The following is a 16,560-nucleotide window of genomic DNA, read 5'->3' as shown; positions in this document are numbered from 1 at the left end:
CACTTTTCCTTATCAAGCATTCAAAGATCTACGATGCACATGTTCATACTATCTCAAACGAGTTTCTCGTAACTTATTTTAGTCAATCACCGTTTACATGAATTTTTAAAGGCTCATATTCTCTGTGCCGCAGTGTAGGTTGCGCCCAGACACATGGGCCTGCCACTTAGGGGACAGGATGGTTATTGTGCCCATCCCCATTTGCTGGGTGCAGCCTGCGGCTCCAGCATAGAGAATATTGTCCCAATTTTTAATTAGACCGTTATTTAAGTTTTTTAATTTTCCTAAAGTTAAAATAGAAACCAACGTCCCTGAATTTCTTTTGGTCTGCTTTTAACATCCCTAAATTATAGAATATTTTAGCAACTACACAAACCTAATAAATGCACATGTTCGCATATTTTTCACTTTCTTTGAAGGGACATCATTTCCTTTTCTGAAAAATAGTAACGATCGATCGAAAAAGATTACCATTTACGAGCATCCAAACTAGACTTTTATTCATTTCAAACAAAAATAACCACCTACCTTGATACCAATCCAATGGTCAATCTACGATCTTACCAACCCCGTTTTGTTAGTTGGGCCGATTTCAAATGGATACGGACATGCTAGGTGGGCTTGGCAGTTGATGATTTCGCAAGGAAAAGGAAGAGCTATAGGGTATTTCAGACTTTTAAAATGGGAAAAACAACGCTGCATGGTCACCTTGTCGGTGGCCCTGCACTCAGTCATAGGAGCGTGTAGAATTACTGTCCTACCTTTGGTGAAATAAAAAAAAATTCCATCAATGTTGATGGCTTGATGCCCATGTACATGCTCTCATTAGCCTGGTTCAATCCCATGTTAGCGTATTTTTTCATTTTCTTTGCGTTGGTAATATGCACGGTTTGAGGTGTCGGTATCATATCGCCCGTATCAAGTGATACATAACGGTTTCGATAGTGGCTGATTCCGATATTGGTATTGGTGACACGGTACAGACAAGGGCTAAAACAGTAAAAAATCCTCTTTTTTTGGGAAATCATGGGCAATTTGTTCGATACGATCGATCCATGTCGATACCGCAAGTGACCAATACTCGATCCAATATCGTGGTGCACTACAACCATGGTACGTATTATGTCCCAATTCAAATCCTCTACGGCACAGCTGCCCTAGCGGCCTGAGCGGCGCAGACACAGGCACACACACAATGACCGCCTTACCCCTGCCCGAGCTGGGGTAAGACGGTCATTGCGTGCGCGGCTGTGTCTGCCCTAGCGGCCTGAGCGGCGCAGACACAGTCACACACACAATGACCGCCTTACCCCTGCCCGAGCTGGGGTAAGACGGTCATTGCGTGCGCGGCTGTGTCTGCGCGGCTCAGGCCGCTAGGGCAGCTGCGCCGTAGAAGATCTGGATCCCATTCCCCCATCAGTAATGATCCAACAAGATTATGAATGTAAATCTACAGCTTCATCGAATTTCCATAAAAGCCCCTAAGATTCCATTCCAATGGCAAATCTAAAATCTCACCAACCCCCCAACTGTGCATTGCGACCAGAACGACCCAAAAAGCTAAAAGATAAGCTATACAGCTCTTAGCCTCTCATTTAATATTAAAAGTTGGAAGAAAGTTTGAAAACATGGAACGGAAGTGCTCCTAAGCCATGGGCACTAGTCCTAGCAACTTTTACGCCAACCCCACCCATCAACCACTATATATAAGGACTCCCAACGACTTCATTTACAGGGTCTCTAATCTTCGATACTGAGATCTTCATATCTTTCTCCCTTTCATTGAAACCCTTTCTCTCTGCAAATTATTTCTAATGGAAAAGAAGCAAGAAGAGTTCATTTATCGATCAAGGCTTCCTGATATTTATATCCCAAACCATCTCCCTCTCCATTCTTATAATTTCCAAAACTTATCCCAATACAGCTCTCGCCCTTGTTTGATCAATGGACCAACCGGCAAAGTTTACACTTACGCCGACGTCGAACTTATCTCCAGGAAAGTCGCCGCCGGACTACACAAGCTCGGTATTCAACAAGGTCAGGTGATCATGAATTTGTTACCGAACTCGCCGGAGTTCGTGTTCACATTCCTCGGCTCATCATATCGTGGCGCTATCACAACCACAGCAAATCCCTTTTACACACCAGCGGAGATAGCTAAGCAAGCAAAACTTGCTAATGTTAGACTAATTGTCACACAAGCTAGTTACGTTGAGAAGGTAAGGGACTTTGCCCAAGAGAATGATATTAAGATAGTTTGCATTGACTCAGCTCCAGAAGGTTGTTTACATTACTCCGAGTTGACTCAATCCGATGAGACCGAGTTACCGAGTGTTGAGATTGAACCGGACGACATCATCGCTCTACCATTCTCATCAGGAACAACTGGGTTACCGAAAGGTGTTATGCTTACTCATAAGAGCTTAGTTACCAGTGTGGCTCAACAGGTTGATGGTGATAACCCTAATTTGTATTACCACAGTGAAGATGTTTTGCTCTGTGTGTTGCCTTTGTTCCATATCTATGCACTCAACTCGATATTGCTTTGTGGGTTACGATCCGGGGCAGCGATTCTGATTATGCCCAAATTTGAAATTTGTGCACTCATGGAACTGGTGCAAAAATTTAAGGTCACCGTTGCTCTGTTGGTTCCGCCGATCGTCTTGGCAATCACCAAATGCACTATTGTCGACAATTACGATCTTTCGTCGATCCGAATAGTGAAATCTGGTGCTGCACCTATGGGGAAGGAACTTGAAGATGCATGTAGAGCTAAGTTTCCCAATGCCAAGCTTGGTCAGGTAGGCATATCTTGTTGTCGCCATGTAGCTGATTAATATCTTATAATTTTATTTTTTTGCCCTCTGTTTTGTTTTAGAAAATCATTTAATACATATTTGAAGTAGAGTTAAAAAAAGGAATTTTGAAAAATTGAAAGTCATTTAATGCAGGTATATATTTGCATTAAATGCACGCCCGGACCCCGTGCCCAGTGAGGAATCCAACTACGCTAGGCTGTTGGGTGCACGAGGATATGTGCCCGACACGCATTCCTGATGCGGCCAGCAGCCCAGTGCCATTGGATGTTCCACTGGGCATTCTCTAGGTGTTGGATTACCTAGAGAGGAGTAGGTTCCAAAAAATAAGGTTACAATCTTATTGTAATCAAAATTGGGTACGACAAGATTTTCCAATATATCTTTTGTTTTTCTATTTTTTTAATAAAAATGTTTAATTTTCATAATTAGACTTACGAATTAGACTATATCAGGGATATGGGATGACTGAGGCCGGACCAGTTCTATCAATGTGTCTTATATTCGCGAAGGAATCATTTGATATAAAACCCGGAGCATGTGGAACCGTTGTTAGGAATGCTGAGTTGAAGATCGTCGACCCAGAGAATGGAGTTTCGCTTCCTCGTAATCAGCCTGGAGAGATTTGCATTAGAGGGGCCCAAATCATGAAAGGTATGCTTTGAACTTTTTTCCCCTCTTCTAGCAGTAATAATATTGTTTGGTGAGTATATGCTGGCATCATGGTGGATGAGATTTTCACTTTTCATAGGGATGGGACGATCATTTTACCCGCTCTATGTCTGACATGGATGATATACTCCCCCCACAAAGAACTTTGAGCTCAGATCAAGTCCACGTACGTGGACAATACTTGGGACCTGATCTCCACCCACATGGGATCTAGGGAACCCATGTGGGTGGAGATCGGGGCCAAAGGACGGTCCGGGCTCCAGAATTTTCTTTCTTATAATATACACAAAGAAAAGCAAGAGGCTGTAGCTGAAGGTGATCATTTGGTTGTGGTTCACGTTGCTTGAAACTCTCTTTCAAAATAAAGTATGAAACACAATATTACCTAATTTTCTTCCGATTTAATGTGTAGTGTGAGAGGGAGTTTGGATCCTATTCAGTTTGGACCAATCAGCAAATAATATGGGCCAGCCAGCCTCTCAAACCATTGTTTTGGCGTCAATTATTTGACTTAAAAGTGAATTCAAACCAAGGAACGTGAGAAAAAGTTTGGTTGAAGCTCTATAGAGAGACGTGAGTGAAAAGGATTTAAGAAGGCAGGTCACCGAAAACACAGAGAGTTCACCAACCCCAACAAATTCATACCCTTTAATTTCTATGTTTTATATAATAGCTGTAGGATAAGGACCTTCAGGCTCCAACATTGTGGTAGACCCCACCTTACATCATTAGTTTCAACCTTAAAATCAGATCACCTTGTCAAGAAAAATACATTATTCTTGGTTGGATTGGGCCCACCTTTGTCAGGATATATTTATATATATATATATCACTGGTAATAATTCCTTGGTCGTCCAATAAATGGATGATTAAATTGACGGACATGATTGTTTTAATTGATTCTCTATAGTCATCTTGTTGGTATATTAGACATATATACACATGAGGCAATCCTAAAAAGCAGTGCCTGTCATTATGGGATATAAGTTTTATTTATTTTTTCTAGTAAGATTTTGTTTGTTTTAGTACCATTTCCCTGGTAAGATAGAATGGGACATAAGTGGATACATTCATTCTCTTTAGATGGTATTGGTCCACCACCTCACCAACCCTTGGTTTTTTTTTTGGGTAAACCACCTCACCAACCCACAAAAAGATAAAACTAATGATACTAATGATAGACGACAAAGCACTTACCAAAAAAAAGAAAAATGATAGACGACAATGCTTAATTTATAGAGTTTCTCACATCTTGGTAAGGGTGTTAAAACCAAATCGAAACCGTTTATTAAAATCGAATCGAATCATTTAAAGCGAAATCGTGAAATAGTTTAATTAATGGTTCGATTATGATTTCAAAATTGAGGCTGTTTAGTTAAATGGTTTGAACCGAATCAAATCGTTTAACACTCTTAAATATACATAAATATGCCAAAAGTAAATAAAAACCGTTTACCGAACCAAACTGAATCGTTTAAAACCGAAACCATGAAACGTTTAATAAAATGGTTCGGTTATGGTTTTAAAGTTGAGACCGTTTAGTTAAACGGTTTGAAGGGAACCGAAACGATTACACCGAAACCAAACCGATTAACACCCTTACATCTTGGTGCTTTGGTGGTCTATGATGCATGTCATATATATATATGTGAGAAAGAACGCTGACTAGTCGCATAGTGCGGGGTGTACCTGTGCCTAGACACAACCACGTGCAAAATGACTGCGCACCCCTGTGAAAAGGTGGAAAGGATCAGGGGTGTGTCGTTCCTTTCGCACGTGGCGGTGTCTGGGCACAGGTACACACCACACTGCTCAACTGGGTGGCATTATCTCTATGAGAGAGAGAGAGAGATCCTATAAATGAGATCAATAGGGAAAATGACGCATTTGCACTTACCATTTTTTCCAGGGTACCTCAATGATCTAGAGGCCACAGAGAGAACCATTGACAAAGAGGGTTGGCTACATACAGGAGATGTTGGCTATGTTGATGACGATGATGAGCTATTCATTGTGGACAGATTGAAGGAAATAATCAAGTACAAAGGGTTCCAGGTAGCCCCTGCTGAGCTTGAAGCGATGCTCATCGCTCATCCAAAGATCTCTGATGCTGCTGTAGTCTCGTATGTAGCTCAACATGCATGGTTGCAAGTTTTTATTGATCGGATCTGATTTCAATTATTTGATTCTTCCCTCTGATTCTCTTTCCTATTTTTCAGCATGAAAGATGAAGCTGCCGGTGAGGTCCCAGTTGCATTCGTCGTAAAATCATCGAACGGTGGCTATGATGTCACAGAGGATGAAATCAAACAATACATCTCAAAACAGGTACATTTCCAATCGAATCAATGAAAAATGTGTTACGTGCCTAACATGGGATAGGTTAAAGGCTTGATTTAACGCATTCCATCAACTCTAGAGCTTTTGGTGTATCAGTCAGGTACCTAACAAGATGGAACCGCTTGGGCTAGATGGGCTAAACTAGAGGGTTAGTTCAAGCCCATGCCTAGAAAAGCTATATTGGGAATTGATTTGGTTGAATTGACATGGGCTTTCACAGCCCAAGCCCAACCTAAAATCTTATTGCGCTCAGCTCAAATTGTTAAAAAACAAGAAGTTTAGATCTGCTACCTACATGGGAACGGGTGGAGACAGATCTGAACCCTCCATGGGGTCTGGGTCCAGCCTCTAAGGTGTGGGACCCACGCCCCATGGAGGAGTCAGATCTGTTCCCATCCATCCCCATGTGGGTAGCTGATCCGCATTCAAAAACAACCGAGATTTCTTACAGCTTCTGATGGTGCAGGTGGTGTTTTATAAAAGAATCAACCGAGTCTTCTTCATCGAAGCCATTCCAAAGTCACCATCTGGCAAGATCCTACGGAAGGATTTAAGAGCAAAGTTGACAGCCGGTGTTCCTAACTAGTTATATTGTGAACGAACGGCTCTCTGTTTTGCCATATTATCAAATCAGTTCTATGTAAAACTGTGTAGAGTGGCTTTACAAGTTCCTAAAGATCTACTCTTATAACAAAAAAGAAAGAGATTTTAAAGTAGACTTTAAAAGGCTTCTCTATATTTCATTATATATATAAAAAAAGCAATAAAAGGAGAAGAAGCTTCATCTTTCAGGCTTCTCTAATCACATTCTTTCCAAAAAATCCATCCTTATTTTCATCCAAACATGGTTCTAAGTATCGGTATGGTATCATATATCGGCCGATCTGTATTGATATATAAATAAATCGGTGGTATCGGTCAAAGAGTGGCTAATTACTGATATCATATAAATATGGGCCGAGACCGATACAAACATCGATATTGATACCTAAACCTTGCATCTGTTAGGTACTACTCTTAGGTAGTCCTTTCCATCCAAGTGGCTCTATTTTGCCATAGAGTTTCTCTCAGATCACTCTCTCCTAGGTAGTTTTATCTGTAATTCGAATTTGTGACGTGGTGTCCGACTTTGATACCAAATATTAGGTACTTGATTGATAGGGCAAAACTCCAGAATTGATGGAATGCGTTAAATCGTGCCCTTTAACCTATCTAATACTAGACTGATCTAATTTAACGTCATACACTAGATCGAACCCCATTAGGGACATAACAACATCCAAATAGAAAAAAAAAAAAAAAAAAAAAAAACCCTTTCCAAGAAAATACAGTTTGGTTATGATTTGGATTTTGTTTAGTTTCTTTACCACTTAAGAGGATTTAGTTAAAGACTTCAATAAATTTACCTCAATTACTAGTGAAATTTCCGTAGCATGTGATTTTCTTGAATTCCTTAGTCCTTACCCCCACAATCAGTTGTGAGTTGTGGCTCACCTAATAAAAGATCCCTTGCACAGTTGCACCTTCCCATGGTCCAGCACTCCACAGCCATATTCAATAAATATGCCTACTGGTCCAGAATGAGAATTGAATCCTTAGGCCCTATAATTTAAGTCCAACAAAATCAAATAGTTTAACATTAAAAACTTATGGAATGGGTTGGGCTCTTGCTCAAAGGCATTGTTGGGCCTTTTCATCTCCCAAGGCTTATTAAAAAAATTTAAAATTTCAACTTAAACAAAGTTCGTAAAGTGGCAAAATAAAGATACGAAAATCAGGGTTTTAGTAATTGGAATCTGTATTGGTATCGATCTCGTCGATACCTATCCGGATCGGTCATGTTTTCTTTAAAAAACTTTTTTTTTTATTACCATTGAGGCATCGACCGTTATTGATCTCCACCAATACTAATACGAATAGACCGATCCTGTCAAACCTACCCCAATCTGACTTAGATTTTGCTTAAAGGGCAGGGATCAGTAGCCACTCACACCAATGATCTGTGGTGTATCACCCCAGTGGTTACAATCAACAGGGAACCCCCACTGATGACATCCACCATGCCTGTGAGAAGATGGGTTGCAGACCCATGCAGCTACTCAGCCCACTGCCTGATGTATAGCTCCAACTCCAGGTAATCTCTCTCTGATAAATACATGGGGGCCATACCCATATAGATGTTCATTTTGCCGTGGAAATAGTGTAGGAGAGGTACCCTAGTGGAGGCCTCAACCCCTGTGAAAGGCCACAACAAAAATAGCAGAGATTCATTCTCTGGGCGATTGACCCAAACGCCCAGAGTGTCTGAAACTTGTATTTTATATTCCAAACAAATGGGAACTATGTACATTGCTTGTAAACACCCCCTAGATGTAGATTGCAATTTTAGAAACCATTCCCCATCTTTGGAAGCATGTGGGCCTCACCCACCTTTGTAGTTGAAATGGGCATGAATTTAGTTAAAAATGCATTTTGGGATTTGGGACAGCAGGGCCAAACAGACTTTAGTGCTATGGGGTCTATAAATAGGAGGGCCCAGCCCTTTTATTTTGTTTTCCCTACGGTTTCCAACGGTTGAGAGAAGAAAGAAAGAAAGAAAGAGAAGGAGAAGAAGAAAAAGAGAAGAAGGAAAGGAAAGAAGAGGGATTTGGGAGCTTGGAGCTTAGGATCAATTTCTCCACAGCCTAGGTAATCAAACTTGAGCTCAGAGCACTCCCCTCATCCTAAGTCACATCTGTACCATGTGTTTGAACTCAAAAATCTGATCTCTGTGGCCTTGTCTCTGTGAGGTTGCTAAAAAATTACCATCTAGAAGCTTGGTATTGCCATGGATCATCCATGCATGACCTGTATTACCTATTTTGATCATTATCTATGCTGAATTAAACCTGTTAGCTCATAAAATTAGTTTATAGCCTTGTTATATAAATGGTTTCATGTTAAGACATGTTTATATCTTACAAATGATGAGCTAGAGACTTGGATCCTTACATGCATGCTAAGTTTAGGATGTTATAGCTTCGGATAGTTGCTGTAATGAGCTGTTATGACTAATCTTGTATGAATTATAGAGATTAAAATAGTTGCATGCTTAATTTCAGCCATGCTTGATTGATCTCTGTGATGTCTGAACCCAAACCAACACCCATATGGCTAACCTTGATTAGAACTCCATAACCCCATTGCATTTATCTCATCTTATGCATTACAACCCCCCTGAGATCATCCATGGTCGAATTCTGGCCAAACCAGCAGCCAAATTCTGATTTTGAAGCCAAAATTCTATGTTCTATAGGCACTGGGCGTTCCACTAGGAGTTTGGGCCAAACGCCCAGTGATGCTGTTTGGTCCCGGATCTATTTCCAACCTTTTGGACCATCACCAACAGGTCTAGAACAATATGGAGAACATGTAAATGACCTAAAACCCTACCCCATTAATCCTTGCCGTCATCCATACCTTGGGTGCACAAGTGGGCCCCACAGAGCCAGGAACCCACACACAGACTTAGCCCAACATGAACTGGGAACGTTGGTACTGTTTTATGGGATTGTTAGGACTGAGTTTATGCAAACTTAGTTGTTAAACTCTTAAAAACATGGGCTCTGTATCTCTGGGTGATGCACTGGGAGTTTGACCCAAAGGCCCAGTGTAAAGTCCCAGAGAATTATAATTAACGTTTGTGTATTCAAAGCTGGATCCAATTAAACCTAGACTAACCCTAAGACATTAACCTACTTTTAAACCATGTTTGACATATTTTAATGGTCTGGTTAACTTAGGTTATAACCCCTGAACTCGAGGTGCAGTGTCATGGGGGACCGAGCTGACTGAAGAGCAAGCGGGACTAGTACAAGGTGAGTGGAATTACACCATGGGTGTAGGTGTAACATGACTGATGAGTCATGGCAACAACAACAACAATATTTACTGTTTTAATTATTAAATTGCTTTATATTCTTATTTGTTTCTGATTCGTATTTGATGGTTATTGGAATTGAATATTAATGTTATACTTGTGGAAATGCTAGATTAGATGCCATAGCCGGCTTGGAAATGAGGCCTGTGGTAGCCTGTAGAATGGGATGCAGTTGACACCACCCGACTCATACTATGCCATATAGAATGCATTGGGCTAGAGTATCATCACCTGTGTTACGAATGCTTACCAATAGGGGTTAAGGTGTTGGATGTCTGTGGGAGAACCTATATAAAAAGAAAAAGCAAAAGAGAAAAAAAAAAAAAAAAAAAAAAAGAGGAAAAGGAAAAGTGAAAAAAGAAAAGAATTATGTTACACCGAAAAGGTGATTACTTGGTTGAATGCCAGAGATAGAAAAACGTTATACCGAAATGGTGAAAGGTGATTTCACAGACTAATCCCAAAGGACTGGTCGGGCTGACCATGGAGAGCATGCTGAAGACTGGTCCTCTCTGACAACTCAATGGGTGTATCGCGGGAAGGGGTTAGAAGCCCGCACCAGGGATACATGTATTGGGGATTGTAGTAGCATAGAACCTGCCTTAGTTGTGATGCTAGGTGGCTAAATAATAAAATGAATCGCATTGCATATAGGCTCATTTGGTTGTGCTTGCATGTGCATGCATGGTTGTGTATTTCATTCACGGGCTCGGTGGAGCTCACACTCTTGTATATTTCTTTTATTAGATGATATTGCTGGTAGATGTCATGATGGCGGGGAGGCTCATTTCGAGCATGAAAGTCATGCTAATTATGACAGTGTGGGTTTGGACCCAATCAGAGGTTATCCCTCTGGTGCGGGTGATTATGGTGACTGTTGAAGATGACCCTTGAAGGACGGGCAACTGATTTCTTATAACCTAGGGATTCTTTTGATGTAGATAAGAATCTACTGACTTTTTTCCTTTTTGTGTAGCTTTATTTGGGGCATATGTTGTCTTGCCCCTTTTGATTCTTTTGTAAAGTTATTGGTTGGAAGTATTTGGACTACCAGGTGTGAGATATGAGAGAACAAGAACAAAAACAGTGTTTGTATGTATATTTGGCCTTGATGGCTTATTATCATTATTAGTTTCTGCAACACTTTGTGTTTCTATTTTATCCATTATTATAGGTGTGTGGGTTTGTGAATGATATTAAAGCTTCTGGATCCTTGGGGTTTGGCAGATTCCTACCGTGCAATTCGGGTCACCTACTTACTCCTCCCAGGGGGTGGTTTGGGGTGTGACAGAGCTTGGTATCAGAGCAAGAAGCTCTTTCTATATTCACAAACAACTGAATAGGACAACAAATAATAGAAAACTAAATAAATAGAAAATTCAACAAACATGAGATAAATTGTGGATAATGCACCATAAAGACTGACATAACACTAGTAATACAAGATTCTATAAGTTCCAAAATTTGGCGGAGGCCATTACATCTTGTTTCTATTGGAAGAACAACTTCCGATTACAACTTAGAGAGAAAATAAAGGTAGAACTGATAAAAGGGAATACTTGAAGCAAAACAGAAATAAATCCTAAACTCCTAGACTAAATGCTTCAGAACTGACTGAGCTACCCCTGTGCTGGATCATCCTCTGGTGGGGGGCTGTGGTTGAGATGAGTTAACCTGGAAGTAAGCATCCCAGAAGTCTAGTCGCTACTCGATAGCACCCACTCTTCCTCCCAGGTTAGTGAAACCACTCTCCATCCTCGATGACACCTGAGTAAGGTGGGTACGAATACCACTAAACTGTGCCATTAGCTCTTCCCAACCATAAGACCCTGGTGTTGGAGGTGGTACATATGAAGCTGAAGCCTCTGTGAAGTCCTGTGAGGAGAGATCCTTAGGCTGTATAACTGGATCCACTGGATCGCCCTCCTGATCAGCAGCATCTCCAGCCCCATCCTCATCACCACCAACTCTAGCCTCTTCACCTTCCTCATGCTCCTCCTCTATTTCCTCCTCCACATCAGCCTCATCCTCTGAGGCACTCTTAGGATCACCCAACATCTTCATCTTCCTGATGGAGGTTTTACTAATGGGTTTCAGACCATCACCTCCCTCATATTCCCCATTTAGGAAAACTCCAAAATGCACAGAGACCTGAGTAAGGAACCTCCCATAGGGCAGATTCCCATCAGTAGGGTTTTGGGCATGGTAAAGCATGACCTAATAAGTAGATAGGGTAGGTTGATTACAGGACCCCCTTGCCTGCCCTCACCAAACAGTAAGTGATGTATGCCGATAACATAGAAATGCTGCCCTGATTCCCACCTTTGGGATAGATATTGTAGGAGATGCATCTACTCAAAATCCTAGCTGTAGGCTTGTAGCTCCCCTCAGATTTTTGGGTGTTTTCAACCACTGTGAGAGCCTTGAACACCATCCTCCTTGTGTCCAGAGAAAACTGATCTGAGAAGTCTACCCTAGGCTTGTAATAGCACTTGCTACCACTGTTAGGTATCCCCAGAATCTCTGTCAAAGTAGCTGGAGTGAACTTCATGTCCACCCCTTTCATGCTACTCTCAAGTCCAAAGCCTTGTACCCTGATGAGCACATTTATGTGTGAAATTTTAGGGCATAAATTATACATTTTACCACATTGAATAGAGTTACTCGGTGCTTTCTTGTGCTTTTCAGGGTTTAGGTGAATTCTTGTGAAAATGAAGGAGATGATGCTAAGGAGATGTTTTTAAGTTTTTATAAGTATAAATGGATGCATAGCCCATCGAGTCAGCTTCGCAATGGTACAAACGGCACTTAATTCCGAGTTGAAACGAAGAAGTTATGGCCGCTGTAACGACGCGTGAAAATGGTCTCCAGGAGTTTATTTATAATTATTGACAGTCGGATGGGGACAAAGTGAAGCGGAAGTTCGGATTTTAGGAGCCTTAATGCAATTATCAGAAGTTACTTTACTGTACCCAAAATATTCCATTTAGAAGGCTCTGGACAGTCCAACTTCAACTTGAGATATCTTGGGCTCCCCAACTCCGAATTGGATGAAATTTGGGTCTATTTTGTGTGATTTTTCGCAAGGAACACAATGGTGAGACCTATATAAGTACCCCATGCTCCACGTTTTTTGAAAGACAGAATGGGTATTTTATTTATTCTTAAAGGAATCCTAGTCATCACCCTTACTCTCTCTCTCCTTCAACTTCTCAAGGGCACTTCTGGAACTCTACTTGGGATAGATTTATTTTGAAAGATATTTTCTCATCTATGGAAGGTTGAAAAATCAAAGATGCTTTGATTTTATTGCTTGGAGAAGATATCTACAAAGAAAAGGAAGCACAAGTTAGAATTAGAAAGTTACTTTTCTAAAAATAGAAGGTCTATGTAAATAATCTTCTCTTCTTCTTCTTTCTATTTTTTTCTTTTTTTCTTAGGATTCAAGGCATTGTAAAAGAGGAAGGAGAAGAGAATATTCTCTTTTCTTAGGGAATATTTCTCCTACACTTCCCCCTTCTCTCTTCTCCTCTCTTCCCCTATAAATACCCCTTGCCCTTTGGGTTGTAAGAAGTTAGTTTTTTAGTTCAGTTTTTAGTTAGTTTCTAGTTCAATTTTAATTCAGTTTTTAGTGTAAAATTTCTTTTCTTCTTCTCCTTCTAAGTTGTGATTTTTGGCCTTTCTAAGTTCTAGTTTGCTTTTTGATTTTCATTTAATGGTTGTAATAGGTTTAGTTTATGCTTTAATTTCAATTTAAGTCTTTAATTGGGTTGTAATTTCTTAATTCTAGTTTAGGTTTTAAGCCTTCTAGTCTAAGTTCTAAAGTTGATGACAAGACTTGAAGATTTAGAAGAGGAGGCCAAGGTAAGTTTATGAAGTATTCAAGCTTTTCAATTACATTCATGTAAGCACATCCAGGTTTTACTATCTAAACTCTCAATCTCATTCTCCCTCTCCTCTATCTCTATCTCTCTCTACCTTCTTCTTCTTCTCCCTCTATTTCTTTTATTCTTTTTATATGGTTGTGGTATGTGAATGCACTTTTATTCCCTTATTTATTTTTATGTGATTATGAAGTGTGGCTGCGTTTTTGTTATTCCTTCCAATTTACGTTAGTTTGATAGGTTAGATGCTCATGTGTTAGAACACCAACTTAATCCCTTAATTTTGTTAGATGCTTATGAGTTAGGATGCATTAATTTTCATTAGTTTCATTAGTTTAATTTAACACTTTAATTTGGTTCACTTTGCATTACTTTTAAGTTAGTTAAATAGAGTGGCATATATCTCCTCGTGTTCGACCCGTAGCTACGATTGACCCGTACGCTTGCGGTAATTTTTAAACTCAAACAAGTTTTTGGCGCCGTTGCCGGGGAGATTATAGTCCATTTTATTTTTCTGATTTTTAAGTAGTTCGAAGTGTTTTAGTTTATTATTTTCTCTTCTTTTTCTGAAAAAAAAAATTAGTTTTTGAAAACCTCCTCTTGTTTCTCTTCTGTTTCAAATAGTGTGCACCCAATCTAAAGTCCTTCATATGCCCAAACCCTGCTAATCTTGGTGCCCCTTGATTCGTTGGGTGGTTTGGATTGGCATGTGACTTATCTTTGGAGGTGACCACTCTTGATAACAGGAAAGCGACATAGTGAGAGCGTTAGAAACATAAACGTATAGTAGTCCTCCACCCTACATCAGAATCCATTTGGAGTCGCCCGTAGGTGGCTCGTGAAGACTATACGGGTTCCCTTGCTGTCAACCTATATGGCAACCTTACAGCTTTGGAACCATTGTTTCGATTTCTGAGGGATAGATGCACTATCTACCTTGGGCTCCCTCTTGTTTTTAGTATTTTTTTTTTCTAGTCTTTTATTTTTCTTTAAATTTTTTTATTTTTTATGGGAGACCTCAATTTGGGATAGGTGGTTAGTTTAGAATTATGGGAGATACACTTCCAAATAAGACTTTGGGGGAAAGATGGACCTATGCTAAGGCAACCATGATTTTGGAGGAAATGTTTAAACAGGTTAGGGAAGCCAAAAGTAGTGAGATAGAGAATAATTTTGCACCACCCCAGTACAATTTTGCTCCCCAACCCAACTATGGGCTTTCAAAAAATTTTGATTGGTTACATCCCCAAACAATCCATGTTATGGAAAGATGCCCTAATCTGTATGGGGGTAACTATGGTGATGAGAATGTGAGTCTTTAATTTCAATACAATTCTTTTGGCACTTACAATCAGGGGTGGAGTGATCATCCCGATTTCTTGTGGGATCAATGGAATAACCAAGCTGGGCCACCCAATTTCCAATATCATGGTCAGTTTGGTCCTCCAATGCCCAACCCTCCATTAAATCTTAACGGGCCACCTCTCCTTGAACCATATCACCAACCCCTTGAGTTTCAAAACATGGGTGAGGAGGCTAGACTGAATGAGCTTGAAAAATACGTAGACCTTCTCACAACAAGCCAAAATACCATGGAGAAGCAACTCTATCAACTGATAACCATGGTACAAGAGGGGGGAACGGGTACATTACCTAGTCACTTGAACCACCCCATCCCCGCTTAATGATATTGAAAGTCCACCACCCAGCTTTGAGGTTAATGAGAGTCATTCCCAACAAGCTGCTTTTCATGATGATTTATTTGTTGAGATTGAGTCTCCTCAGGATATTAGTGAAGCGAGATTTGATGAGCTACCTGGGGAAGTCCAACTTTTTCCTGAAATTTCTGATTTTAGTGAGCCTAGTGTTTTTATTGATTTAGAATCAGATTTTCATGATAACATAGAAACCCAGGAAATTCGATCTCCCCCTCTCTCTTTGGAAAACCTGGATAATGGTCATTTTGAGGATTCCATTGTCCCGTTTGTTGATTTGTCCAAACTTCCTAGGTTTGATGATTTTATTGAGGAGGACAATGTTAGTCAAGATGCGTTTCAAGCATATTTCCATGATCCTTATTTAGCAAACCAAGTTCTGTAAAGAACGGATAGTTTTATTGCTAGGATTGATTTGAGTAAACCTCCCATTTTTTATGATTATGTTGATGAGATTATTAATAATCCTTTTTATGCTTATTGTGATCCAGTCTTGGTTGGTTTTTACAATAATGACATGTGTTCTACATTGCAAACGGGAGAGAATGGGAGGATTTATGGCCTGAGTTTTAATGCCTTCATTTTCCACTATCCCATGAGGATAGATTTTTCTATTGGATATTTCTCAGTTGTGCTTAACTTCCATATTATTTCTTGCTTTACTAAAATTCATGGTCAAGTGTTTTCTGGGTCTGAAACTATTTCTCCATTTACTGGCCATGGATTGAGATTTCTGTTGCTGCTCCTAGCACTTTTTATAGAGTTCATGACTCTTCATGATCCTCGTTGTTGATTATAATAGTAGAATTCAAGATCCCCTGATGGGGTAGAGTACCTTCCCTTTTATAGTAGTGCATGGCGGTGTGGAGAGTCCCAGTTGATGTAGTGTGGCCTTCGTGGTGGATAGAGTCCTTGGGCATCAGGGCTCATCCTTGATTGGTTGTCTTCCCATGAGACATGGCATCCTTGATAGACTTGGTATCCTTGATGGATAGACTGTAGATAGATTCTAGGTGTTTGAGTCCGTTGTGGGTACATTGACTGATAGGCGATGGCCTAGAGTCCTAGAGATAGTGTACGTCTTGTAATTGGAGGCGGGGCCTAGAGTCCGTTGTGTCTGTCCATGTCCACAGGGTCCGTGCCAAAAGAGGGGGGTTCGCCCAAGGGGAGCTTGCTCAGGGGGAGTTCCCCCAAATGGGGGAGCTCACCTAAGG

General features: G+C 40.4%; 1 protein-coding gene across 2 annotated transcripts; it reads left to right on the top strand.

Moving 5' to 3' along the window:
• The first annotated feature begins 1,740 nt into the window (after window positions 1-1,740).
• Window positions 1,741-15,243, top strand: LOC122658228 (4-coumarate--CoA ligase 2-like). 2 transcript variants are annotated; one of them, XM_043853143.1, is made up of 7 exons: window positions 1,741-2,801; window positions 3,272-3,470; window positions 5,398-5,611; window positions 5,708-5,816; window positions 6,295-6,421; window positions 9,143-9,144; window positions 15,230-15,243. In XM_043853143.1, exons 1-5 carry the CDS (start codon window positions 1,815-1,817, stop codon window positions 6,412-6,414), a joined length of 1,629 nt encoding a protein of 542 aa, XP_043709078.1. In that variant the 5' UTR covers window positions 1,741-1,814; the 3' UTR covers window positions 6,415-6,421; window positions 9,143-9,144; window positions 15,230-15,243. The 2 variants fall into 2 exon arrangements, with proteins under 2 accessions (XP_043709078.1, XP_043709077.1); XM_043853142.1 differs by lacking the exons at window positions 9,143-9,144; window positions 15,230-15,243 and having other exon boundaries at window positions 6,295-6,422.
• Window positions 15,244-16,560: the final 1,317 nt, after the last annotated feature.

Source organism: Telopea speciosissima, chromosome 4 (genome assembly GCF_018873765.1).
Source record: "Telopea speciosissima isolate NSW1024214 ecotype Mountain lineage chromosome 4, Tspe_v1, whole genome shotgun sequence".
Taxonomy (NCBI): domain Eukaryota; kingdom Viridiplantae; phylum Streptophyta; class Magnoliopsida; order Proteales; family Proteaceae; genus Telopea; species Telopea speciosissima.
This window is presented reverse-complemented; position numbering and strand designations above follow the sequence as displayed.